At 48.6% G+C, this 26,763-nt stretch overlaps 1 protein-coding gene across 7 annotated transcripts in view; it reads right to left on the reverse strand.

Moving 5' to 3' along the window:
- Positions 1 to 592: 592 nt before the first annotated feature.
- The window catches only part of caska (calcium/calmodulin-dependent serine protein kinase a), a 194,653-nt gene continuing 168,482 nt past the window's right edge, over positions 593 to 26,763 (reverse strand). For 3 of the 7 annotated variants that reach the window (XM_062534279.1, XM_062534280.1, XM_062534278.1), the window contains 13 exons: positions 25,468 to 25,656; positions 24,453 to 24,531; positions 21,039 to 21,124; positions 20,201 to 20,269; positions 19,082 to 19,150; positions 17,563 to 17,598; positions 13,930 to 14,180; positions 13,035 to 13,150; positions 5,190 to 5,270; positions 4,962 to 5,042; positions 4,493 to 4,695; positions 3,882 to 3,965; positions 593 to 2,541 (listed from right to left, as the gene is read on the reverse strand). In XM_062534279.1, coding sequence (XP_062390263.1) covers positions 2,365 to 2,541; positions 3,882 to 3,965; positions 4,493 to 4,695; positions 4,962 to 5,042; positions 5,190 to 5,270; positions 13,035 to 13,150; positions 13,930 to 14,180; positions 17,563 to 17,598; positions 19,082 to 19,150; positions 20,201 to 20,269; positions 21,039 to 21,124; positions 24,453 to 24,531; positions 25,468 to 25,656 — 1,521 coding nt within the window. In that variant the 3' untranslated portion in view covers positions 593 to 2,364. Of the gene's footprint in view, positions 2,542 to 3,881; positions 3,966 to 4,492; positions 4,696 to 4,961; positions 5,043 to 5,189; positions 5,271 to 13,034; positions 13,151 to 13,929; positions 14,181 to 15,416; positions 15,468 to 17,562; positions 17,599 to 19,081; positions 19,151 to 20,200; positions 20,270 to 21,038; positions 21,125 to 24,452; positions 24,532 to 25,467; positions 25,657 to 26,763 lie in introns of all 7 variants that reach the window. The other 4 variants (XM_062534282.1, XM_062534281.1, XM_062534277.1 and 1 more) reach the window with 3 other exon arrangements.

A 26,763-nucleotide genomic window follows, 5' to 3' on the forward strand; every position in this document is an offset into this window, starting at 1 on the left:
CTTGGAGCTGGGTTGGGAGGATCCTCCAGGCCCTCACCCTGTCCGACCTGGCCTGCCTTGTCAGCAAGAGAGGGTCCGGGTGGGGAGTGCAGTTCACTGGGCAGTGAACTGCCCCCCCCCCCCCCAGAAACACACACACACACACACACAAACATATGCACTGATTAGCCATGCAAGCTAAGGACAGTCTTGTGCACGCACATTTGCCCACACAACCACACACACACACACACACACACACACACACATACAGACACACTCAACCCTGCAGAGACACCTGGGCATGTTTCCCAGCAGTACTTAGGCTCAGGCACTTGGTCAGGATATGACCTACCACAGCTGCAGTGGAAAAACAGAGACAGAGAAGGAGAAGGACAGAGAGAGAGAGCGAGAGTGTGCGAGAGAGAGAGAGAGATAGGGAGAGGCGAAGAGAGGAGAGAGGCATAAGAAGTGTTTCCATTCAGAGTGCTTGTGCCAGCTCCCACTGCGAGGCCAGGCCAAATGAGCTTTCATACCAGACCCCGAAAGACAAACCAGGCCAGTGGAAGAATAAACAAAGACAGGGAGACACAGAAAGACACCATTCAGCGAGCAGGTTTTCAACACATAAAAGGAAATATATTTAAAAAACTGTTCATACTGAAGAACTGCTATGTCATCAGCAGAGGAATTTACACAGGGCAGTTTGAAAGTAAACAGTTTGTCATATACATGGTTATTATTTGGATGCACAAACCACTTTTTTATTTTCTGGTGTTTTGCAACTTAATTCACTTTCTCTCTCCTTTTTTTGCAAAACGTTGTGCACCTCTTACTTTTTTTAAAACAATGACACAGAGAATAATAAAAATCAGCATTATTTTCCTTTGATTTCAACTTAATTAGAACAATAATACTCTCAGACAACAACTGCTTTTCCTCACTGAAATGGCAAATCTGGAATAGAGTTAGTATTATTTTTTTTAAATCCCCCTTATGTACCTTACAATAAATCAAATTGAGACAATTTACAAACACATCTCACTACATGGTTGATAAAAATCATTCGGTTCAGAAAGTCGCCCCGAAATGCATGGGATGTGCATAGGTGTAATTTTCTTATCTTTTTTGAATGATTTTTTTTATTATTTTTTTGTCACCTTTCATTCTTACATTTGTTTTTTTTTTCTTTTCTTTCTTTTCTTGTCCGGCTTCCCTTGATTTGAGTTTTTTTTTCTTTTATAAGTCAGACGAATGGAATGTTCTCTGCTCTGACAGACAGCAGATAGACAGCTAACACTGAGAGAGAGAGAGAGAAATAGAGAGGGAGGGACAAAGTCAGAGAGAGAGAGAGAGAGAGAGAGACAGAGAGAGACAGAGAGAGAGAGAGAGAGAGAGAGAGAGAGACAGAGAGAGAGAGAGAGAGAGCATGGAAGCTTTTTGCGAATGTTCACATGCAGAAGACCTCATTCAAATCTCTAACACATTTATGTATTCATTTAGAGAGACAGTATCTTGGGGGGACCACAGAACTGCTGCTGAGACACGATAGGGGACTTGTACCGCTGTAGAGCGAGAAGAGCGTGTGTGATTGTGTGTCTGATGATGCACCATAAGGCAGAAGAGATCCTTTGGGAATCGATCACAAATGCAGTGTGCTACGGCAAGGCTTAACAATGCAGGGAAGCCTTGAATAGATCAGAAGTCTGGGTGGTGGCGGGGGTGGGTGGGGGTGCCAGCGAGAGGGGCAATGGTGTGGGTGACACTACTGACACCGTGGTTCGTTTGTGTGCTTTTCCTCAGTTTTACAGAGTAGTGCTCGATCCAGCGGCGTCTAGGACACGGATGGGCGAAAACATTACTTGATTGCAAAGTAAACACAAAAATAAAAACACTACACTACACCACTACCATGATGCCTGGCCACATGAACAGGATCGGAAGAGGGGGGGGGGGGGGGTGTCAGGAGGTTTTTTTTAAAGATACTGTCTCTTTAAAATAAAAGTCTACAAAATGTTGCCTCCTAGCTATAAGGACATGACAATATTTAATTCAATTATTTATTTTTATGTGTTTTTATCTCTTTTTAAATACAACACTACGTCTAGGTAGTCTGTAAGGGGGCCGAGACTGACTGCAGGTCATGTACACTGAGGTGGTCAGAGCGTCAGAGGTACGTTTTTCTTTTCTTCTTTTTTTCTCCAGGGAATGATGAATATTTGAAGAGATGCATTGCAAAGAAGGGGGGGGCGGGGGCAGAGAGGGGGGCACTGGGACTTGGGGATGAAGGATAGATCAGGGCACTGGGGGACATATGTGTGTGTGTATCTGTGTGTGTGTTTGTGTCTGTGTGTGTGTGTGTGTGTGTGTGTGTGTATGTGTGCTCTAGTAGACCCAGGAGACGGGCACCCATTGGGCGGTGGTGGACACCAGGTCGATGGCCTCCTCCAGGTGTCTGATGGTCTCGTCGATCTCGTTGTTGATGATGGTCAGGTCGAAGTAGTGCGCGTACGTCTTCTGCAGGATCTCCGACTCCTTCTGCAGCCGCTGCAACGACTCGTCCTACGGGCGGAGAGGGAGAAGAGATGGAGAGAATAAATACGGAGTGTGTGGATAAGAGAGAGGGAGAGGATGGATGGATGGATGGATATGGATAACGAGGGAACCAATAGGCTACTCGGAGTTGAAATGAACTTGGACAGAAACCTGGGTCTTGATACACATCCCGGGGATAATAGAATGGGACTCAAAGGAAACTAGTAGATATGGGGGGGGGGGGGGGGGTAGGGGGGGACTAGAGATAGATATTCTATACGACACCTTCACTCTGCTAGAACAATGTAGTATCTAGAACAATGTAGTGTCCTACTCTTGACTACAGAAAAAACAACAACTCTAGAGAGAACTCAGAGGGAGACTAGGTCAACCACGGGGAGGCAAAACCTTGAACGTAGAAACCACACACGCTACAACACCACACAAACACATTTACTACTAGAGCGACTAACAAGAACGCAGTTACAGCACAGCTAGGACACTAGGACCAGACTCCTGGTCCATTGCAGAAGCTCAGACGAGTCTGATCCAGGACCTGTGAGATCTGTGACTTCCTGTCATACTTACAGGCAGCTTCCTGCACCACCTTGGAAGCTAATGTGCACCGAGGCGGTCGACAAGGGAGAAAAAAAAAATGAAAAGAAAACAAATAAAGAAAAAAACAGAGAAATGAAGAGAGAAGCCAAGCAGAAACATGCAGCATGCATAAACAAAAACTGGAAAGTGGAGGAGCTGGGGAGACTTGGAGAGCCTAAAATGAAACCCAGGGCTGGAGGATCAGACAGTGGTTAGAGGAGTCCGCGCCAGCAGACAATAGCTGGGAGAGTGGTTTTACCCCGCCATGCCATGACCAACATCGTTACGGCACGAAACAAAACACCCTTCGGCGGGGTCGGCCGTGACAGTGCTATAAATTTATTCTTTATTGCTCTGAATCTCTAGGAGAACAAGTCAGAGAATCTGATACATGAATGAAGGGGCTCACTCTGCCAGCTCACAGTGGAATACCACAAGAGTAAGAGGAAGAAAGTCATTAGGGTCTGGTTAGTGGAAAAAAAACAAATAATAACTGTGTGTGTTTGTGTTTGTGTGTGTGTGTGTGTGTGTGTGTGTGTGTGTGTGTGTGTGTGTGTGTGTGTGTGAGAGAGTGAGTGTGTGTGTGTGTGTGTGTGTGTGGGGGGTAAATGTGTGTCTGTGGGGGGGGGGGGGGGGGGTAAATGTGTGTGTGTGTGTGTGTGTGTGTGTGTGTGTGTGTGTGTGTGAGTGTGGGGGATAAATGTGTGTGTGTGTGTGTGTGTGTGTGTGTGTGTGTGTGTGTGTGTGTGTGTGTGTGCGTGCATCCTCACCTCGTTCATGCCGGGTGTGATGGTTGGGGCAGCGATGAAGACCACATAGGGCGCAAACTCCGCTGTGCGCAAGACCTTCAGGGCCTGGAGGAGGAGGAGGAGGAGGAGGAGGAGGAGGAGGAGGAGGGACAGTCAGTCAGTGCAGTCAGTGAGGCTTTAACACAGTATTCCCAGCTGTCTCGCCTCCCCCCATCAATCACCACATTACACCATGCCAGACACAGATGGGGTCTTTCATGGGATTATCACAAGATCATATCGTCTGCATATTGTTCTGTAGACATCTACCACAGCCAGATTCTGATTTATGGACAGGGGAATTCATGTCCGCAAAACTTAAAAATCAGTCCCCCTTGTGTTTGACAGCCCCACCAATACATGCATATCAGCACACACACTCTCCCCTTTCAGGGAGATACTACACTTTGTGAATGAGTCTTGCTTGCCAGGCTTCACACACACACACACACACACACACACACCCCTTCATGAGTCATGAGAGATAGATTTTCTGGTATGTTTCAGGAGGAAACCGCACACTGGATTCCAAATGACCTACGACCCCCTTAAATCAGCCCCGATATAACTTCTGACCCGCCGTTAGGACTGACCTGAGGCTCCACGTCCAGGATGGCGATGTTGCACTGCTCGTGGATCTTGCGTATCGTCTCCAGGCGCGTGCCGTACATGGCGTCCTCGTGACTGCCGTACTCCAGGTACTCGTTGTTGGAGATGTCCTGCATCATTTGGTCGTGCGATACAAAGAAGTAGTTCTTACCATTCTCCTCATCCTTCTTTGGAGGTCTGGTTGTGTCTATTCAGGGTGAAACAGGAGCAGATACATTCAGAATCAATTCCATAATTAAAACATGTAATATACTGTATAAGAATGAATTTGTACAGAAATTGATACTCTTAATTACTCTCTATAATTTATATATTAAATATTTTTAACATTGAATACTATTACTCTTAATATGATGTACACAGAATATAAACACAGAACTGTGTTTCCACACAGAGTACAGAGCACAATACACAAGTTTCCATATTGAAATGAAATGAGGTGGAGCGACTTACGTGGAATAGGGTAGGCGAATCTGTCGGGGTGTTTGGTGATAAGCGTGTTTTTAATGTGTCGTCTGCCTACGCCGTGGGCTCCTGTGAGGGATAATCCCGGAGACACAAAACGACAAGATCAAACCTTGCAGCACTACAAGAAATGAAAAATCCAATAACAAACAAAAACAAACATAAAAAAAAACAATCAGCATCAAGGATGACGCTTCCTCATGACATGTCACCTACCTAACAAGACTAGCGTTTTCCTCTTAAAGGCGGGCAGCTTGACCACCTCTTCATATGTGACGAGATCTAGTTGATCGAATACTGCAAAGAGAACAACACGTCAATCAGGCTGGTCCCACATTTACCCATCTCCCCAGGTCAGTCCCTCTGTTAAGGGGCAACGCCCAATCAGAAGACCCCTTTCATGGAACACAGTGCAGTGACACCTCGCTGGCAATGCATGACGTGACGACTATGGGCTATGTGAAAAGGAGACGATGCCCTAGTGGTTGTCCGTGACAACGCTACCCGCCTACCCCCGCTGCCCATGTTGTTGCGAAAGCAAAAGTAGTCAAAACACTGTGAGGAGACAAATCAAAAGCTCTACTTGCTGGCTTCTGTCCCACGTGTGAGATGGTGTATGGAGCATGAGAGGTGAAGAGTGCTGTGGGGAAGGGCTACTGTGCTACTGTGCTCCTGGCTCATACACACCAGGCTCACACACCAACTGTAGCCCTATTGGGTGGGGTTAGCATTACCCTCCTTCTGACAGAAAACAACTGTCCAGCTGCATTATTCTGGAGCTGGCATTGATGCTGGTCATTGGTCATTATTATTAACACTGGCCAGGTAGTCCCTGACAACAATGCTTTAGGCTACAGTGTGACTGACACAACACTGGTACATTGCACAATGTTGAGCCAACACTGGGTTGACTTACTAATAAGATCGACTGATTCATATGCAATGTTGACTATATATTTTTGATTCAGTAACCAATTAGTAAACTAGCCATAGAATTCCTAACAAGAAAGCTAGCAAATGACTTCAGCACGTGTCTGGGACGACCAGCAGTGGTCAAATGACCATGGTGGCTGCCCCCTGTGCTGGTCACAGTAAACCCTGCTCGGGCAGAGACGGGAGGAAGGGGAGAGGGGTATTCAGTGCGGAGCGGTTGACCTGTGGTTACCCTCTGCTTACGCAACGTTAGCCGGCCGAGCTGACAGGGCAGATCAGAGAGGTTGTGTGCCCTGTCTCTGGAGTCGGGTGACATTACAGCCAGGCTTGCAGCAGGACTGGTTTCGGCCACCACTGTGTACACACACACAAACACACACACACACACACACACACACACACACACACACAGGCACCTAGCCCAAGTGTACAGACACTAACGCACACGCTGGCACATGCATTATAACCTTAATCTCTCTCTCCTTCATCACTCTAATTAACAGATGTGCTCGCACGCACATACCCACACTCACACCACACGTGTGTGCTCATAAGCACACTAACGCTCACGCTTTCCCTCTAAACACACACACATTTGTGCTCATTAGGACACAAACACTCACTCTTTCCCTCTAAACACACACACACACACACGGACGGACAAGCACGCACAAACTAGCAGGTGCCGTGTGCATAGAGTGCACAGACAAGCACAAGAATCAAACTTTAATCTCTCTTCCTCCCCTTTCTTTCCGACTCCTACAAACCCACTCTGCCTCTCCCCAAGATAAACACACACACACACACACACACACACACACAGAGAGACAGGTAGACTATCAGCAGCACAGAGAGAGAGAGGAGTATGCTTTAAGAGCAGACATTGTCTCCAGCAGTTGAGGAGTGAGCAGCATCAAAGAGAAGTCTGAGTGCTGTCTCCAAATCTCCAATTGCACCTGCTCTTCATCAGCCGGCCAGACCGTCATACCGCCAGCCAGACCGCCAGACATCCCGACAGTCAGGCCGGCCCAAGAGGAAGAAGAACGCTTCCTGACTTCCTGTGGCACCACCAGCACCCGCACTGAACACGTGACATGACATGACACAGAGCAGCACACGGAGGCAGGACACGGGTGGACAGGGAGATGAGAGTGGGGGTGACCGGAGGGTGACCGGGAGCTAATGGATGTGGTCAACATAGTGCAAGCAATAGGGGAGATGGATGGACACACGAGCATGGATGCATGGCATGAAGGGGGAGCACAGTATTGACATGGCGAGGCTGCAATAGACTTTAAGAGGAGGAACATAAAGACAACAATTCTGAATAAAGAGTCCGAAAGAAAGAATGAAACAGACAGAACAAGAAGACGAGAAAGGAAGAAAAAAAGAAAGAAATGCCTAGACAACGAAAAGAGGAAGCAGGCCTACGCTATCCTACACGCGCCGAATAGGAATCCTCAGTAGAGAGTGCAGTGTGTGAGACGTGACAAGAGAACGTTTAAGTGTGTGAGTGATGTTGAGGTGTGTCAGTGACGTTGAGGTGTGTACTGTACATGTCCCATGTTCAGAAAGGGGTGTGGTTGTGGGTGTGGATGTGTGCGCATGTTTGTGTGTTTCTGCTAATGGAGCACTGGCTTGAGTGTGAAATGTGAGATGGAGATTGGTTTGACTGCGATATGAAACTCAACACACAGCATCAGACTGTATGTGCCGTTTCTCACTGTGTCTCTCTCCTTGACTGCACACAGATCATGAATATGTATCGAGAGAGCTGCTCTGGTGTCCCATAAAGAACATGCACATGTGTAAGTTAAGCCCTTTGGTCACGCATCTATTTCCAAATACAACACTCAGGGACCTCGGGAAGGCATGATCTGGTGTCTAAATGTATGTCAACGATGCAATGCAAAACTAATGAGGGATGACAGATGAAAACCAAATCTCTAACACACATAAACAAACAAACACACACACACACACACACACACACACACTGAAACAGGCCTTCAGGACCCATTTCAGTTCCGTTTTGTTTTCCGTTGTGCTCAAACCACAACCAAAACAAAACAAAGGGATATGCAAAAATAAAGAAATAAATACTGAAATTAACAAACAAAAAAACCAAACCAAAACAAACAAACAAAAACCTCTGACATTAAAACACACATTTGGGTGGGTTGTCATTAGTTGCACATTAGAGATTAAAGAGGAGAAGCAGAGAGCCAAAGGTTGCGTTGGCGCCTGTTGCTCCGTGTTACTTACATGCAGATAGGCCGTTAGGAGGGGGACAGCATGAAAAATGACAGGGGAGGGGAAGGATCATTGAAATGTTGGTCAGTAACAATACATCAGTTCAAAACAGAGAAAACAATTCAGCACAGAGTCAAACAAACAAACAAACGAACCAAACAAGCACCGAAGCAAAGCTGCAAGGACATCATTAATACAAAACAAACAAACTAAACAAAAAAACAAATAAAGAAAACATTTAAATCCAAACATAACAAACATCGGTTCACAAAGACAGGTTGACACTGTAGGCATAGTTTTTTTTTTCCAACTATAGGGTTTTTGAAGATCAATTAGGACTAGACATGCAAACACTAAATGCATTTATCAACCTTCTTCTGGTATTTTTTATGAATCATCGTCTATATTGGACCTTACATCTTGCTTTCTGACAAATCTAATCTATGTTAATTGAATAGACCAATGGATATAGCTTGACAACAGAGCATCACAACCCACTTACAAGTAATCCATTGCAGAATACTGCAGTACAGGCCTTATATTGTATCCCATTATGAAACCATACTGTATTCCTTTGTTGTCCTCTGCAATACCTGTACAATAAGGTTTCATGAAAATGTGTCTAAATTCACCTGAGGTCGATAAAAGGTGTTGGACTGAGGGTTGTCACTGACATAGAACTAAAAGGGACATTTCTAGGTTATACAACAGGGATGGTGTGTCGTTCTTGAAGCAAACATGAATGAACAAAGTAGATTAAAGTAGATTGAGTAGATTAAAGGCTGCCATTAGTCAATGTGTCTGGCATTGTTAGAATGTAAGTAGAGCTTACTGCATCAGCAGCATTCTGTACACTTGCCTTCATAAAACGAAAGAAAAACAGCTAATTAAGATCAGGCCAGGGAGGACTTGCACTTACAGACAGGGTAGAAAAACATGTTTGAGAAAACCTGCTATAGCCACAGTGGGCCTAACCCCTGGTGGTGTCCTCTGAGCCTGGGGCTCAAGTAGGGAGGCTTCCCAGAGAGAGAGAGAGTAGTCAGCAGGCAGCCTTTAGCCCCCCCCCCACCACCTCTCCTCCATTGCTCCATTCCCTGAGCTCTCCCTGGCTCTGACGCACCCCCGCCAGGCCACAGATGTGCTGGCCCTCAATTCGGCTCCAAAAATCTCTGCTGCAGATGTAGCCGACATGTGCAAACATCTTTCAGCGATTAAATTACAAAAGGGGGAATTTTCTCTGGTATCAACATAACAACAACAAAAAAAAACACTAGCGCTGTTTTTTCTTCCCCCTCCCCTCCTCCCTTTTTGCCCCAACCATTCTCTTTTTTGCCCTCCAACCCCCCATGCCCCATTCTCTCTCTCTCTCTCTCTCTCTCCATCTCTCCTCTAATCAGATACTGTAATGTGGGCCACCGAGCTCAGGCCGGATTACTGCTGATCTGTACTGTACTGCCTGTTTGGCAGAGGGGCAGACCTTGTCACAGATTAATTGCCCTTCCCTGTGTGTGTGTGTGTGTGTGTGTGTTTTTGTGCAGTACATTTAAGTTTGCACACCTGTGCATTCATTGAAAGTGAATATGTGTATGTATGTGTGTGTGTGTGCGTGAGTATACGCGCATGCGTGCACATGAGGGTGTGTGTGTGTGCCTGTATCCGTATACTGTATGTTGCGGTCTGCCTGCTTTGTGTGTGTGGACAGACACACATTGGAAATAGCCCGGGCCACTGTTGCCTGCTGCCGGTCATCACAGGCAGTCCCAGTCAAATGTGCCAGTCATCACAGGCAGTCCCAGTCAAATGTGCCAGTCATCACAGGCAGTCCCAGTCAAATGTGCCAGTCATCACAGGCAGTCCCAGTCAAATGTAGGCTGCCCGAGGGCCACCCAGTAGCCCACAGCTCCCTCACAGCATCGGCACACTCATATGAGATTGGCTGCAGAACTGGGCGAGTGGACGCTCTCTGGGTGTGCCTGTGATGTGAATGTGATTATAATTCAAAAGGGCTCAGAAATTATTTAACCTACTTTTCAGAGCTGCAGTTACGTGATCACTAATTAAATAACATCACAGACCAAGTGACACAGATCCATTGTTAAAGCTTTCGGATCACTATCCCTGCAGAGACGACATCGGGATGCACAAAATGGCGAGCTGTCAGTTGTGTACAACTTTTGGCTTCAGCCCTTACTCGCTCTTAACTTCTTTGAAGTAATCAGCGGCCTGGAAAGCTTTAATGATCATCAGGCAGCCATACAGAAGCCAAACCCCTCTGAGCCTCTCACAGGTATTGAGTAAAGAGCTCAGCCAGAACGCCACAGATTCGGCCCCACTTCAAACCACGGACAAAATGAATGTCACTGTGTCCAAATGAATGGCTTGAAGGAAAATGAAGACAGTTCATAATGAACTGCATGTATTAACCCCTTATTTATTTTTTTTTTTTAAAGTATATTTTTTGGGATTTTGTGCCTTTAATTTTGACAGGACAGTAGAGAGAGACAGGAAGTGAATGGGTGAGAGAGTCGGGGTGGGATCCAGAAGGGACCACAGGGCGGGAATCGAACCCGGGTCGCCGGCGTGCGGTGCAGGTGCCCCAGCCAGTTGCGCCACGGCTGGGGCCTTAACCCCTTATTTTTGAAGTGGCAAGTGACTGATAAAAGAGGTACTGAGTGGGTTGGTGCGCACTTGCTACAGTATAAGCTCCACAGGGAGCTGTATTTGGAGTCTTGGTGCTCTTCCCTCGGCCTTGTGGTGATGTGAGAGCCATGGAATGCAATTGATTTATCACACTAACAGATTCACGTCTGCTCTTCCCTTGGGGCGGTGAGCAGAGCTGTGTTGGCCAGAGCCCCTGTCTGGTGCCCAGTCCTGGCTGGGGGGGGGGGAGTGTAGGGGGCGGGGGGTGGACCTGCGCTAAAGGTCAGAGCAGGTGGGACAGCTGGATTAAGACTCCGGGGGGGTGAGGGAGGGGCCGGTGGGAACGCACAAGTGGGGCCTGGTGGTTTGGCGGCAACCACTGCGGCTCCCCCTCCTGAGCCGTGGAGAGCCAGCCAGACACTGGACTCTGCGGCGGCGACAGCCTGACGTGCGGAGACGAGGGGCTCAGGTGTCGCTGCACTGCGCCGCGCCACACCGCAACGCTCCCGTGACACCGCGAGGCAGAAAAAGGACTCCTGCTCAGCTCAGGTTTCAGGCCTCGGCCGGTGCTGCGGCGGGATAAACACACTCCTCGTGTGTGTGCTGTCTGCTGCGGAGGGGTGAACACACTCCTCGTGTGTGTGTGCTGTCTGCTGCGGAGGCTGACAGAGTCTCTGGACGGGTCGTGAACACACACTCATGTGAACTGGCTATGCGCACATGTGCTGTGTTGGAGGGGCGCTCTGTGCTCTTTATTGACTGTGACTACCTTTCAACAGCTACTGGTGTCAGAGGCCCCTTTAAAAACCTCGACACCCTCTAACATGCAGCACACACACACACACACACACACACACACAGAGCACATACAGAGAGCTCTAATCTCTGGTGTCTTTGGGCCATTGTGGGCAGGGGTGTGTAATGGCGGTGCTCAGACACACACACACACACACACACACTCACACAAACACATAGAGCTGCCATGAACACAAGACCCAGGTTCGCTGGCTATTTGTAGAAATGCTGCAGTCAGGTCCCGCGGTCACATGAGATGCAGACTGCAAGGGGGCCTGGTTACCTGGCGCTCCCCACCAGCCCCTCTCCTGCCAACGCATGGCCTCCCAGCTATGCTAACCCCCAGCTGCTGGCTATTGTGCAGCACGGGGTTCCATTAGCATTAGCACATTCAGGGAGAGGCTACACCTGCTAACCGCTAATTAGCGCGGGGTCAGGGCAGCGCCAACAGTATAACGTCAGCAGTGGCATTCAAATACCAGTGCCCAGAACACGATGTGTAAATTATATTTGTGCTTTGGCTGCCGTCAGATTCGCTTCCCCTAGATACCCAGGCGGTGTGTCAGCAGTGGGTCATAAAACCACATATCGCATGTGTGACTCCAACTTTCCAAGCGCAGTCTAAGAGATCATCTAGATACATAAAAAAACATGATCTGTCTAGTTTTCTCCCTATCTACCTATATAGCTTAGAACAATAACAGCTGATAAAGCACCTCAATTGAAGATTCAGTACTCCCTGATGATTGGTTCTATAGCTAGGAGAAGCTATGAGAAGACCTTTAAAAGGCCTGGGCCACATTTTGACTGTTAGGCTGATCATAAACCCATCTGCTGTTTATGTGCTGTCTAGTAGTGGTAGCAATCTGCTAAGAGTCTGCTGTCTGCTGAGCACTGTGCCATGTTGCTGCCACTTTCTCCCATATACTGTATTCTTGATTCTGCAGTGAGAAGTCACAGCATGGTGGCCAAGCCTGTAAGTTGGGTGTGCACTGAGCGGAGGCCACTACAAGACCAGAGGACCCCGCCCATTGGCTTCTTCATTCATCCCACTCGAAAGCTTGTGAGTCCATGCGAAGTGTGAAATCTGCTCGCAGAGTGCGAGCGTGTCAGAGAGAGAGAGAGAGAGAGAGAGAGAGAGAGAGGGAGAGAGAGGGAGAGAGAGAGAGAGAGAGAGAGAACAGAAGCAAAGTGAGGGATCAGCGGTAGAGTGTTAAGTCTGCCGTTTCACCCAGCCACGGCCTTGGCTGACTCCACACTCCCAGCATGCTAACTGGGGCCTCCAGCAGCCAGGCTGGGGGGGGGGGGGAGGTAGAGGTAGGGTTGAGTGGGTAGGGAGGAAGGTAGGAAGGGAGGACAGGGTTGAAGAGGAGAGGCTCTCTTCCAGTCCGGTGTTGGGGGAGCGAGCGATGGGCCGGGCCGGGCCGGCTGGCTTCTTACCTGCGTTGTGCTTTGCTAAGTACTTGTCTTTATACTGCTTCTTCTTCTTGCCAAACCAGGTACAGCTGGCCTGCTGCTCCTGCTTGGTCTTCTCCATCGCTATACAAGCCACTCGCCTGCCAGACAGAGACAGAGACACGGAAAAGAGTGAATAAGAGAGAGACGAAAACAAAAGCCGTGAGTCATGCCCCTCGTCCATTTTGTGGCGAATACATTAGCCCAGTGTAACCCTGAGCATGAATACGCAACATTCATACTTCGCTGCCTGTAATTACCCTTCGCTAGAAACATGCGCTAAACTTAGTGGATGGTCTCGAAAAAAACTTGAGCCAGAAAATGATGGGCATGATGAACAGTTTTTGCTCAGCCGAGTCTGTAATAACATCATCTCCAGTGAGGCCCTTCTTAGACCTCTGAATGTCAAACACTGTCTGTTACAGTAGGGAAAATAGCATTCGCCACAACCCTGTAGGTATATACACAAGTATGGAGCTCCCATTCCAGCACTACACTCTAACCTTTCTTCGTTACACTCTAACCTTCCAAGCCTTGCCGTGCATCTCTTTCGCTCTATCAACCCAACAGTTGACGTAGGGTGGTTACATGTTTTGTCACCAACAAGACCGGACCCATGGTGGCGCTTCTGGTCAACTTTGAACAACATGTCCACCCTCCCGTCCAACCCTCCCTTAGCTCTGGACTGGGCTCTGGGGTCCGGCCGACGACAGCTCCCTCTCTCTCTCTTGCTCTCCATCCAGCTGATCCCCCCCCTCTCTCTCTCTCTCTGTCCAGTCCACTCACCACTCCTGCCTCTCTCTCTCTCTCTCTCTCTCTCTCTCTCTCTCTCTCCCCCTCTCTCTCTCTCTCCCTCTCTCTCCCTCTCTAGTCCACTCACCACTCCTGCAGTTCGGGCGAGGGAATAAGTCCGGCTGTGCCGTTCTTGGTGTTCTCCAGGCGGCCCTGCCACCAGTTGTGGTCATCCTTGCTGATGATCTGGATGATGTCGCCCACTCGGAAGCGAATGCCGGCCTCCTTGCAGGGGATGAGCTCGTCCTTGGACGGGTCGTACTCGAACTGCGCCCGCACGTAGATCTGAGGGTCAGAGGGGCTCTGGTCAGACTGGGGGGCTCGGCGCTCACACCAAAGCTGAGGCAGGAGTGAGATAGAGACCACAGAATAAGAGATCAAAGATTAAGAGTCGGAACGACAGGAGAAGAAGAAGAAGAAGAAGAAGAAGAAAGAAGAGAAAAGAAGAAGAAGAAGAGAGAAGAAGAAGAAGAAGAAGAAGAAGAGAGAAGAAGAAGAGAGTGAGGGACAGGACAGTTGAGAAGAGGAGGAAAAGAACACACTAAAGACAGTCAATCTTTTTACTTCTTTGATGAATTGATGACACAGTTGATGACAGAACATGCTTGGTAAAAGTAGCAGATTCAACGTGTGTGTGTGTGTGTAACAGAGTTTGCACACACGCTATGTGTGTGTGAGTGTGTGTGTGAGAGAGAAAGAGAGGCCGAGACAGATAGAGTGCGAGGCATGAGGTGGCAAGACTGTTGGCAGACGGATGACTGGTACATGAGGCTAAATCGAGACATGCCACACTGGGAGTCAACCTGCTGGTGAGCAAGCACACACACGCTTGCGCACACACACACACACACACACACACACACACACACACATGCTGACACGCATCTCTCTCTTCTCACACACACACACACACACACACACACACACACACTCACATACATCCAGACACGCATCTCTCTCTCTCTCACACACACACACGCACACGCACACAAACAAACACTCTCACATACATCCAGACAAGCATCTCTCTCTCTCTCTCTCTCTCACACACACATACACACACACACACACACACACACACACACACACACTGACATACAGAGACACAGTATGGAGCTGGAGGCTGTGGGGCGTCCCACTGCACGGTTGCCATGTTGGAGAGAGAGTGTGTGTGTATCGCCAGTGTTGGGAGGGTGGGGGGTAAGGAGGAGTGGTGTGTGGCTCGTGGGAGCGAGAAACAAAAACAAATCGTTCGCTGGGAACGCAGTTGAGTCACTAATGATGGCCAAAGGACTATTACTTCACCGGGTGAGGGGTGATGGAGTGTAGAGCTGACGATGACACTGCTTAGCGATCATGCTTTAGCAAGAGCCTTCTTTAGCATGGATCCTCTTATTTTATATCCTTCTCGGTAATACAAGTCATGGGAGGTGGGGGGTGGGGGAGGGGGGCAGATGTTACTTATAGAAGAACACAGTGTCACAGGGAGACCAGGGATCAGTTTCATCATCATTACCCATGATCACCATCTCTCGTGGGAGCGCAGTGTTCCGTTGCTGTTGTCGTTAGCCTTACCTTGACAGACATTTTATCAACCTTGATTGCAGGGGGTGGTCTGGCGGTAATCTAGGATTTGAGAGCAGCATACACATCATGCAGTAAAAGTGGACGAGTACTTGGTCTGTTTTTCTTTTTTGTACTTATTTTTTGGCATGGGGAGGGGGGACATGGTGAACAGCGACACTAACAAGTGAATGGTGGTGTATGGCGGATGACCAGACTAAAGAAGCTTCTACTTCTACTACAGTGAAGTCCAGAGATGCGCAGAGATCGGACTGAACAACAGACACACATACACACACACACACGCGCACGCACGCACACACGAAGATGGATGCCGGTGTCAAACACACAAGTGTATGGAAGCCGGATCTCTTTTTAGGAGGATGTGGTCTCAGTGCGTGGTGATGTCTTTGTTATGCTTCGGTTTGCCTTTGCAGTGATGTAATGGCACCCAGGGACCATAACGAAGCCAAGTGGGACAGAAGTGGGCAAGATCGCCCTCTGCTGGTGGCCCGCTAACCAGTTTTCATCTTTCCAGTTGCATAGTAGTCCTAAAGCATGCCTGCTCAAAAATGGAGACTACTATATGTGACCCCAAAGGAATGTTCTTTGCATGTGAGGAAGGCAGATACAGATACTGAACGGCAGTAATGCCTCTATGACTTGATACTAAAAGCAGGTGGACTTTGAAAGGTAAACATAACATGGCTGACTACAGCCATGTCATGTACAAGGAACATTCCTTTGAAAATGGATGACAACTAATAGCAATCTTGAGAGACTGAAAACATATAATTATGTCAACTAAAAATCACCCACACAGTTTGATTTACGTTAACTGTAATGACACGTCCGTTAGGTGTGGGTCAGGTGGTTTTTTTTTGTACCTGACACAATCGCTGTGATACAACACCTGTGCCATTTTCCCTCTCCGGCCCAAACTCCTCTCCCCACACCTCTACCCCCTGCCACCCCCCCCCCCCCCCCCCCCTCTCGCTTGGTCGTGCTCGACGAGAAGTTTTTACGCTTCTTTGCGTTAAACGGCTTACGACCCTTTTTTCTCTCTCTGATGCCCAGTGCACATATGTCTTGTGACACGTGAGGGGGACACGTTACAGGTGGAGCATGAGATCAAAGCGGGGCCACACATCACTCTGGACCCCGCACTGGTGAAGTGGAGCGGGGGGAGGGGAGGGGGGAGGTGGGCGGGCGGGGGGGTGGACAGGGGAGGAGGAGGGGATAGTTCAGGATAAACACTTTGGTGGCTTTCGTGACTCTTGTTCCATTCTTTAGCAAAGCTGAAAAATGTCACCACTGAGGACAGATTGCTACTTTTCGGTTTGTTGATGATTGATTGAAGAGAAAGAAAGAAAAAAAGTTAGGAGCATTTTTAGCTAGACGCTGCATTGATTTGTTGACGGTGCGGCAAAGTGCCGGAAGGTGTTTTGAATTCAGATGCACATAAGTGTGCTTTTGGAGGTCGATAGGTCTGTGCACTGGCGTCTGGTGAGCCATCTGTCCTCATAGTTCATCAGCAGCATTCTTAATGAAGGGAGATCAGTTAGGAGTTCACTGATGTGTAGGTGTTAGTAAGTAGAAAGTGTGCGTCGATGGCAGGAGTTAAACAGACTCCGCATGTGCACGCAATTACTCACACACAAACACACACACGCACACACACACACACACACAAGCACTCACACATGCACAAACACACACACACACACACACACACACAAATGCAAGCACTCAAACACGCACGCACGCAAGCACTCACACACACAAACATACAGTACACACAAACACACACACACACATAAATAAATACACCTCATTCAATTTCTCTCTCTCTCTCTCTCTCTCTCTCTCTCTCTTACACACACACACACACACACACACACACACACAAACACATATATACATATATATGTGTACAAATGGAGAAATACAATGGAGACAAACTGCACAAAAATATATATTTGCCAACACGTAAAAAAAATTGCTCTGACACACATACACACACACACACACATACAAAACACACACACAAGTGCTGAATGGTTGAGAGATATGCGGCTACATAGCGCTCTATGAAGTGAGAGGGGGGGCGGGGGAGGCGGAGCGGGAGGGTAGTGTGAGAATGAGGCTTGTTATTCACCTGGCGTCCTTTGGCCTGGATGGTTGACGGCAGGTCCTGTAAAAGTAAAGCCCAGCAGTGTGAGAGATGTTAACTCCCTGGGGGGAGGGAGGGAGGGAGGGAGGGAGGGGGGGGGGGGGGGGGTGGGGTGGTAGGCAGGGGGGGTTAAAAGGGCTTACCACCAACACAAAAGCATACCTTACACACACCCAGAACAGGCGCCAACACAAAAACGAAACAAGAGAAAGCTGACATGACTATAAATAGAACTTTTACAACAGAAACGAGACAAATCAAACCACGTTGGTAGGGCTGAACAGAAAACACCTGGCAGAAGGGGAAGGGGAGAGGGGGAGGATTATGACTGGTTGAGAGAGTGCTGTAACGTTAACACCGAGCAGAGTTAAAAGATGAAAGAGACATTTCAGGCGAGAGAGTGAGTCGAAGCGTTTTAGAAAAAAACAAAACAAGAAAAAAAGCGGGAAGTAAGCGTAGATCAAGCTGAGGCACCTTACAGCCATTGTAACCACCACTGGCACCACAGCACACCAACACTCAGGGGCCAGGGAGGGGGCAGGAGGGACACAGCTGCTCTCTCCTGCCCCAGGTGGAGCGCTCCCACTAGGGGAGGAGGAGGAGCGGAGGGGGGGGGGTCTCCACTCCCAGAGGTACCACACATCCACACAGGCCCTGCCCTCATGCAGTTGCTTGGGACTGCACAGCTCCACCACTAATGAGCAGGCATGCTACACACACACAGCAAGCTGTGGGGTATGAGGTGTGGCTGAGTGAGTGTGTGTGTGTGTGTGTGTGTGTGTGCGTGTGTGTACATGTGTGTGTTTCTCTGTGTCGGTGACGCAAGATGTGTAAGACTGCAAAAGAGCTCAGTGCCTTTAAAGAAAACAACAAAAAAAAGAAGAAAGTATATGGATTTCCTGCTTGCGTCTGAAAGAGATAAGACACCAACGGAAGATAGGGATCTCAAAGAGAAAAGAAAGAGGGAAGAATTGAAAGAAAAGATAAGCAGAGAGGGGAATGTGCGTATACACCTGCACAGACAAGTGATTGTACACACGGATCACAGCGGTACTGAGCACACCAATTTGAAAACGGAGATAGCGGAAACTAGGCTATGGTCAAACATCCGCCTCAACCAGAACGGATGACAGAGTGGTTTTGATGGTGTGGGGAGGGGGGAAGAGTTTCAATGGCTTTCAAACACTAACTCACGTAGTACCGAAAAAAGCTCCGGCGCAGAAAAACCAAACCAACCAAACAAACAAACAAAAACAACCCAAACAAACAACATCTCTAACAACAACAAATAAACACTGAATCATCAAACTAATAAAACTATCCCCCGATGACAAGAGAAAACATGAGAGGTAACATCATTGGAAGAGTGTGTATGGGGGGAGGGGGGTTGGGGGGGGGGTCAACTCAAAACATAACAGGTCATCACGGACAACATGGGCAGAGTGTGTGTGGAGAGGTGGTTGGGGTTAGGGGCGTAACAGGTGTTTAGGGAGAGAGACCTTACCAAGATAGAACTGTTTACGCTGGCGTGGCCATTGGCTGGGGACTGTCGGGAGGTGGAGGGGGACTCTCTCTGCAATAAGACACACAGGTCAGCGACACACAGCATCCAGAGCACAGGAGAAGAGGACAGCTCGCTACGGCAGCACGGGAGGGACATCAGGTCGTCAGTTGGTGTGGGCAGAAGCAGCACAGCCCAGGGTGGGGGAAGGGGGCGGGGGATGGTGGTGGTTGGGGGTCGGTCTGGGTTGTCATAGCGAAGGGGTGGGGGAGTAGACAAGAAAGCCTCCAATCAGAGTAACGATTAGAGCGAGAGTTCTAACTGCTACTGTTGCCTAGAAGAGCTTATGGGGAGGACCGTCTCAAAGGCAGTTCTCAAAGAGACCAGAGGGAGGCGCTGGAGACTAGAACTGATAATCTTATCTGATCACAACGTCACACCATCTGAAACAGCCGAGTAATCTTCCCTAGAGCGCTGGACATGACTGCCCTATTTAGACTAAGAAACACTAAGAAACGCATTTCAGTGATGGGCCATTAAGTGGCATCCTCCCCAGCAAACGGAACCGTCTGAAAGACTCGCAAAAGCTGTTGCGTTCCGCGCTGCTACGTTCTGTTTTGTAAAGGGCGGCCGAAGGTTCTCGAGCAGGTTCACGGGGGGGGGGCTCTAAGTCGGTTCCGTAGGGGAACGGGGTCGAGGAGGTGGGTTACTGCGGTTCCGGTATCTTGGTTGTGAAATTGGTGTGCGGCGCCACGGCACAGCCAAAAACCCCCCGGCAGGGACACAGCATCTCAGGAGGAAGCGTTTCACACACACAGGCCACCAAACAGGCAGTTAGTGTCACACACACAAACACACACACACACACACACACGTTCACAAAATCCCACACCTGTACAGGCATGCACACACACAGAGAGATTCCCAGATTTCCCACAGAATAATCTCACCGCATCACAATATGGTGACAGCTGAAGACGAGAAACACATCATGTGGATATTTGTATAAGCCAGTGTGTGTGTGTGTGTGCATGTGTGTGTGTGTGTATTGATGTGTCACTATGTGTGTATGTATGTATGTGTGTGTGCACATAAGAGAACACAGGTTTAAAAGTCTTTTACCTCACAGGACGATGACTGTGTACGGTAGCTTGGCACGATCTTAAAGGTGATGCTCCCCCTCATTTCCCTCTGTTGGCATAACAACACAGCAGTGAGAGGAGATGAGGAAGAGGAGAGGGGAGAAGAGGAAGAGGAGAGAGGAGAGGTGGAGCGGGATGAAGAGGGGAGAGGAGAGGAGAGGAGAGGAGAGGAGAGGAGAGGAGAGGAGAGGAGGAGCGGGATGAAGAGGGGAGAGGAGAGGAGAGGAGAGGAGAGGAGGAGCGGGATGAAGAGGGGAGAGGAGAGGAGAGGAGAGGAGGAGCGGGATGAAGAGGGGAGAGGAGAGGAGAGGAGAGGAGGAGCGGGATGAAGAGAGGAGAGGAGAGGAGAGGAGAGGAGGAGCGGGATGAAGAGTGGAGAGGAGAGGAGAGGAGAGGAGAGGAGGAGCGGGATGAAGAGGGGAGAGGAGAGGAGAGGAGAGGAGAGGAGGAGCGGGATGAAGAGGGGAGAGGAGAGAAGAGAAATAAGAGGGGAGAGGAGAATAGAGGAGAGTAGAGGACATGAGAGGAGAAGAGAAAGAAGAGGGGAGAGGAGAGAAGGAAGAGAGGAGAGGAAGAGCAGGGTGAAGAGGGGAGAGGAGAGGAGAAAGAAGAGGGGAGAGGGGAGGAGAGGAGAGGAGAAAGAAGAGGGGAGAGGAGAGAAGGAAGAGAGGAGAGGAAGAGCAGGGTGAAGAGGGGAGAGGAGAGGAGGAAGAAGAGGGGAGAGGAGAGGAGAGGAGAAAGAAGAGGGGAGAGGAGGAGAAGAGAAGAGCAAGAAGAGGGGAGAGGGGAGGAGCGGCATTAGCACCGTCCACACTCACCAGCATCTTCTGCAGCTGCTCCACCGTCTGGTTGGCCACACTGATGCCGTTGATTTCCCGGATCTCGTCTCCGACATGCAACGTTCCTGTGCGACAAGAGAGTGTTCCCACATGCACAGGTCAGGACAGCACTGCACTGCAACAGCAATAACTAACAGGATTACAAGCACTAACACTAACTGCAACCGCCATCACTACTGCCACCAGTAGCATCACCATGACCAGCATATTCTAATTTATAAAGCTCTTTCTTGCTCTTTGAGCTAAAGGCTCAAAACAACAAATACTATTCTGGCCGTAAAAAAAAAAAAAAAAAACAGGCCATATGACAGTCATGGCAAAGTTTAAATTGAAATACAGGTTTGAGGGAATTGAGGTCTGAAAGTGTTGCGACACTGGATCGGTTGGCTGGCGTGTGTTTAAGATGGAAATAGCTATGTTCTTAGAAAGGCCCTTCTGGCAGCCGCCGAGTCAGTTCCTGTGTATGCATGAGCTGAGGTTTCACCTATGTCCTGCGCGAGCGCTTCTTTTAGCTGTACTTCTGGGCAATGGTGTGCCAGGCTCCTATTCAAAGAAGTGCGGACCTCAACAACATGGTTTTGTTTCTTCTCTAGTGCTGTGTTTAAAAAAGCCAAAACAGTGTACCAGTGTACTCAGATGGACAGAGCAGAGATCGAAGGTTATTCAAGGCCTTGCTCATCATTTCCTTTCTCCATCTATTATTGGCCAAGGGGGCAAACTCAATTAGTTCTACATTTAGCCGCCTATCTGGTTTATGTACCAGTAATCTGTGTGTATTTATGTAGAAGTACCCATGATTGTGCATTGTGTGATCGTGTGTGTGGGTGTGCATGTCTGAGTGTGAGGGACAGAGAATGTGCATGTGTGACTGTGTCTGTCTCTATGTATGTGGATGTGTGAGTGAGTGTCTGTGTGGATAAATGTACAGAAGTGCATATAAATGTGAGTGTATGAGTGTGAGTGTGTGTGTGTCTGTGTGTGTGTGTGTGTGTGTGTGTGTGTGTGTGTGTGTGTGTGTGTGTGTGTGTGTGTGTGCTCTGTCTTGTCCCTGATGGCGGGGCCTTGAGCTATAGGAGTGACAAGATCACCCATCAGCGCTGCTAACATGGACCTGACTCAGTTCACAGTTATGTGTCTGGCATACTTATCCATCTGTGTGTGTGTGTGTGTGTGTGTGTGTGTGTGTGTGTGTGTGTGTGTGTGTGTGTGTGTGTGTGTGTGTGTGTGTGTGTGTGTGTGTGTGTGTATTGAGAAAAGCATGTGCATGTTGTCGGTGAAATTCAGAAAGGGTTTGAAAGTGACAGTAGGAATGTGACAGTGTGCCCACTACCATAGTAGTGAAGCTGAAAAGGTCTGTGTGTGTGTGTGCGCGTGTGTGTGTGTGTGTGTGTGTGTGTGTGTGTATTATCATGAGAGAGGAGGAAAGGCTGTGTGAACGCAGCATGCAAGCATGTGTGTGTTTGTACAAAGAGAGCGACACGGTTATGAGAATTACACAGTTATGTGTATGTGTGTGTGTGCGTGTGTGTGCGTGCGTGTGTGTGTGTGTGTGTGTGTGACGCCACAGCATTACTACCACAGCCTTGTTAAGTCCAAACTGGCGCTTCTTCTAATGAGGGCCCCAGACAGGCGGGCTGAGTTTCTTCAGCTCCACCCTGAGGCCCGTCCCCACCCAGCCACCCACACACCCTCCCACCCCAGGCCATGTGTCCCATGGGCCTTGCTCGACACGTGCCTCGTGCCTGGGGGTTGACTGTGGTAGGCCCTGTGCTGTGCTGGTGGTTTGGGTGGCCCTCTCTCGGGGCATGTATCAGGCTGGGAGACAGGAGGAGAAGAAGTGCGCTGCACTGTGGTGCGGTGGCTGTGTGTGTGTGTGTGTTAAGTGCATTGGTCTGCGCCGGGTTTGTTTGGTTGCGCTGTCCTTGTCATGTCAAGAGCTTGTTAACACACCCACAGCGACCGAGCCGGTTGCGGCAGAAGAGTTCAGCTGCAGCTCGCCAAGACAACCTCTGGAGAGAACGGCCCAGTGCTCACACATTCATGTTGACCTCAGTGGTGCATCAGTTCAGTGAAGCCCTACACAGCAGCGGAGTTGGGTAGGGCTTCTCAGGAAGTCACAAGTACTGCACGAATATGTTGGAAACAACAACACACTAAATGTTGTGCCTATCTGGACATAATATGTGTGAAAAACAACGGAAATTCATTGGTGAACACATTTGTTTTCAAAGGCAGACATCCTGGGTTCAGAAAGTAAAAGTTCTGTCAGGTATTTGACCCAAACATTTTAGTAAACCCAGCTCATCCTGACTACCAGCCAGGTATTTGACCCAACCATTTAGCAACCCAGCTCATCCTGATTACCTGTCAGGTATTTGACCCAACCATTTAGTAACCCAGCTCATCCTGATCACCAGCCAGGTAGATCATATAATATCACCTGTGTTAAGTGCACTGGTAGTAAGAATATATGGCAGGACTTTTACTTTCTGGAACCGGGATGTCCGCCTCTGTTTGTTTTAAAAGTGTATGTGGTCAAGAGGGGCTACACTGACCTCTACGAACCCCCCAGAATGAGGATGGGCATGAGGGCGATGGCAGGGGTTGTGACCGGTGTGGAGTCGGGGGGCATTGGGGTTTCTTTCTAGAGGTGGCCTGAGGCCTGGCACTTCTGGAGAGTGCAGGATTGCAGGTTTAACAGGAGGTCAGTGTGTGAATGTGGCAGCGTGTAGTGGGGTGTGGTGCTGGTGTACAGCGGAAGTTGTAGTTAGTGGCTGAGGTTGCTCTGTGCTAAAGAGAACGTTGGTAGCTAATTTAGAGAGCGCTTGTGTGTAAATGTGGCTATGCATGCATGCGTGGTCTGTCTATCTGCAATAGTATTTATATATAATAATAGTATTTCTATATATTTATTACACAACTCTTGATTCACATGAATGGGCCTTCCCAACGTTCGGAGGTCTGTTAAATCTACATAATTGCCGCTGCAAAGTATATAATGACTGTTGTCAATGGCAACAGGTTTTGTGCTTTTGATTCACGTCTTTGAGGTCTGTTTGCTAGTTGCGATGAAATTTCATTGAAAGTGAAAGTCAGCTAGCACAATGTTACCATGCAACACCTGAAACTGTCAAGTTCTGTTTGTGTGTCTAACTATCTCTTTCGTCAGCAGAAGCCACAAAACGGTAGCAATTTTTAAAGACCCATTGTGTTAAGTTTCTTTTTTCGCTTAAGCAAGTAGCCGTGTAATAAGCGCGTTGGGGTTCTGTTCGTCATCTCGGGACTTATTTTCTGATAATTAAGGCGAACAAAACATTATCCCACATATATCTACCAACGTGTCATACATGTTTAGTTCTGATACGTTTGTGTATGTTTGTGTTGATGTGTTACCTTGTCTGTGGATCATGCCTCCATGCATTATTCTTGCCACAATGCAGTGATTGAGGTCGTTCATCTTAAGCGTGATGCCCTGCAACAGAGGAGACAACAGTTGGAATGACACACACGCAGGCACAGACATATACACATACATGTAAACATACACACATATGCACGCACGCACGCACGCACGCACGCACGCACGCACGCACGCACGCCCAGGGATCAATCCCAGGCCACTATGTGTGTGTGTGTTCAGGGAATGCGTGTGTGTGTTCAGGGAATGCATGTGTGTGTGCATGCATGTGTGTTCATGGCAACATCTGATCATCTAATTCTGCAAAAGGCACCTATAGCACCATTATTACGGCATGGGTTTGGTCACAGAGGAGTATCATGTGGCCAAATAAAATGAGCCTCAGCAACAGTGTCAAAACCCCAGCACGTCTCTGGGTGTGTGTATGTGTGTGTGTGTGGGTGTGTGTGTGTGTGTGTGTGTTGTGTGTGTGTGTGTGTGTGTGTTGTGAGAAGGAGACAGGGAGAGTGAAAGAGACAATAGCTTTCACACATTTATCTGCAGGTCATTTCCTGCTTTTATTAATACTGCAGCCACTGCATTCACACCCTGCTGAAGTGTTGTGTGTATTCTGGTAGATGAGCATGTAAATGTGCCTCGTCAACAGTGTACAGTGTGTGCATTTCTTTATGTTCTGTCTGCTTCTGAGAATTCATGCTCCGTGCACGTGACCAAATGCTCCTGTTATTTGAGCATATATACTGTATGTGTGTATGTGTGTGTGTGCATGTGTGTGCGTGTGTTCGCGTGCGTGCATGTGTGTTTGTGCGTGTGTGTGCGTGCGTGCATGTATATGTATTTGTGTGAGTGTGCATGTATGTACATGCGTGCGTGCATGTGTGTGCATGCATATGTGATTGTGTGAGTGTGTGTGCTTGCGTGCGTGCATATGTGTGTGTGTGTGTGTGTGTGAGTGTACGTGCGTGCATATGTGTTTGCGTGTGTTCTCACCATGGGCTCGTCGGTGTTCTTCTGAAACTGGACGAGGCGCACGCGCGTGACGTTCTCCAGGTCCATGTCTCCGTTAGTGCTCTCAGGTGAGTCTCCGTTCAGGTACGGCGAGGTGGGGGGAGGAGTGACCCTCAGGGCCTCGTCACTGTATACCTCGTGGGCCACCACGTCATGGGTCTGAAGCAGGGCCTGAGAGAGAGAGAGGGACAGAGAGAGCAAGAGAGAGAAGGAGGGAGGGAGAGAGCGAGCGAGAGAGAGAGGGAGAGAGAAAGAGAGAGGGAGAGAGAGAGGCAGGGGGAGACAGAAATTAGAAAGTTTCATACTTATGAATTAAAAAAAATATTAAAAATGACACATTATTACACCTTCAAATTATTAATATTATACCACTGAACAGTTTTTTCTGAATTACAGTGACAGTTACAGTGAATTACAGTGACAATGACTAACCAATTCTCGGCATGCAAACCATCCAACACTAACCACCGGTGACTCCATTTCTCATGAACGTCAACACAGGAAAGAGTGGCTTTATACGTCTTTATTCATTTGCACCCACACTGCTCTGCATAGTACAAGCATCAGCCTTTTAAGACAAACACATACGCGCAAACACAAACATAAACACACACACACACACACAAGAACAGGGACATGTGCTCAAGCATATGCACGGAGCGTGTGTGTGGTGTTTTTGAGAAATCTCATACTTGGGCGATTCCCACACAGGAAGTGAAGTGAGGTTTGGCCCCAATAGCAGCGCTTCAGAGGGGCTATGGTCAGAGGACCACCCGAGACCCTCTTGTTCTCTCTCTCTCTTACACACACACACACGCACGCACGAATGCAAGCACACACACACAGGCTCACAGGGAGAAGGTAGGAGGCCTGACAGAAGAGTAAACTAGAATTAACGTGTGATGATAAATGATCAACACATCAAAACACAAAGCCACAAACCTGCCGCCTTAGCAGGGTGGGGCCAAGGCAAAGATAACACTCATGGTCTTTTAACATCCACACACACATCCATACACAGATGGGAACATGCTGCTGCTCCTCCTACACACACACACACACACACACACACACACACACACACACACACACAGGCGCTCAGATCAGAGTGTGTTTGAGGTGAAGAGTGCAGCGGCGCTCTCAAGAGCTCTCGGGTCTCAGAACTCCTGCGGAGTGACAGCTCCTACTCTTTTCCCCCACCATCACCCACACTTCAGACAGCACAGCACAGCAGAGCAGAGCAGAGCAGAGGAGAGCAGGAAAACAAGATGAAGCAGG

Source organism: Sardina pilchardus, chromosome 4 (genome assembly GCF_963854185.1).
Source record: "Sardina pilchardus chromosome 4, fSarPil1.1, whole genome shotgun sequence".
In the NCBI taxonomy this organism is placed as follows: Eukaryota; Metazoa; Chordata; class Actinopteri; order Clupeiformes; family Clupeidae; genus Sardina; species Sardina pilchardus.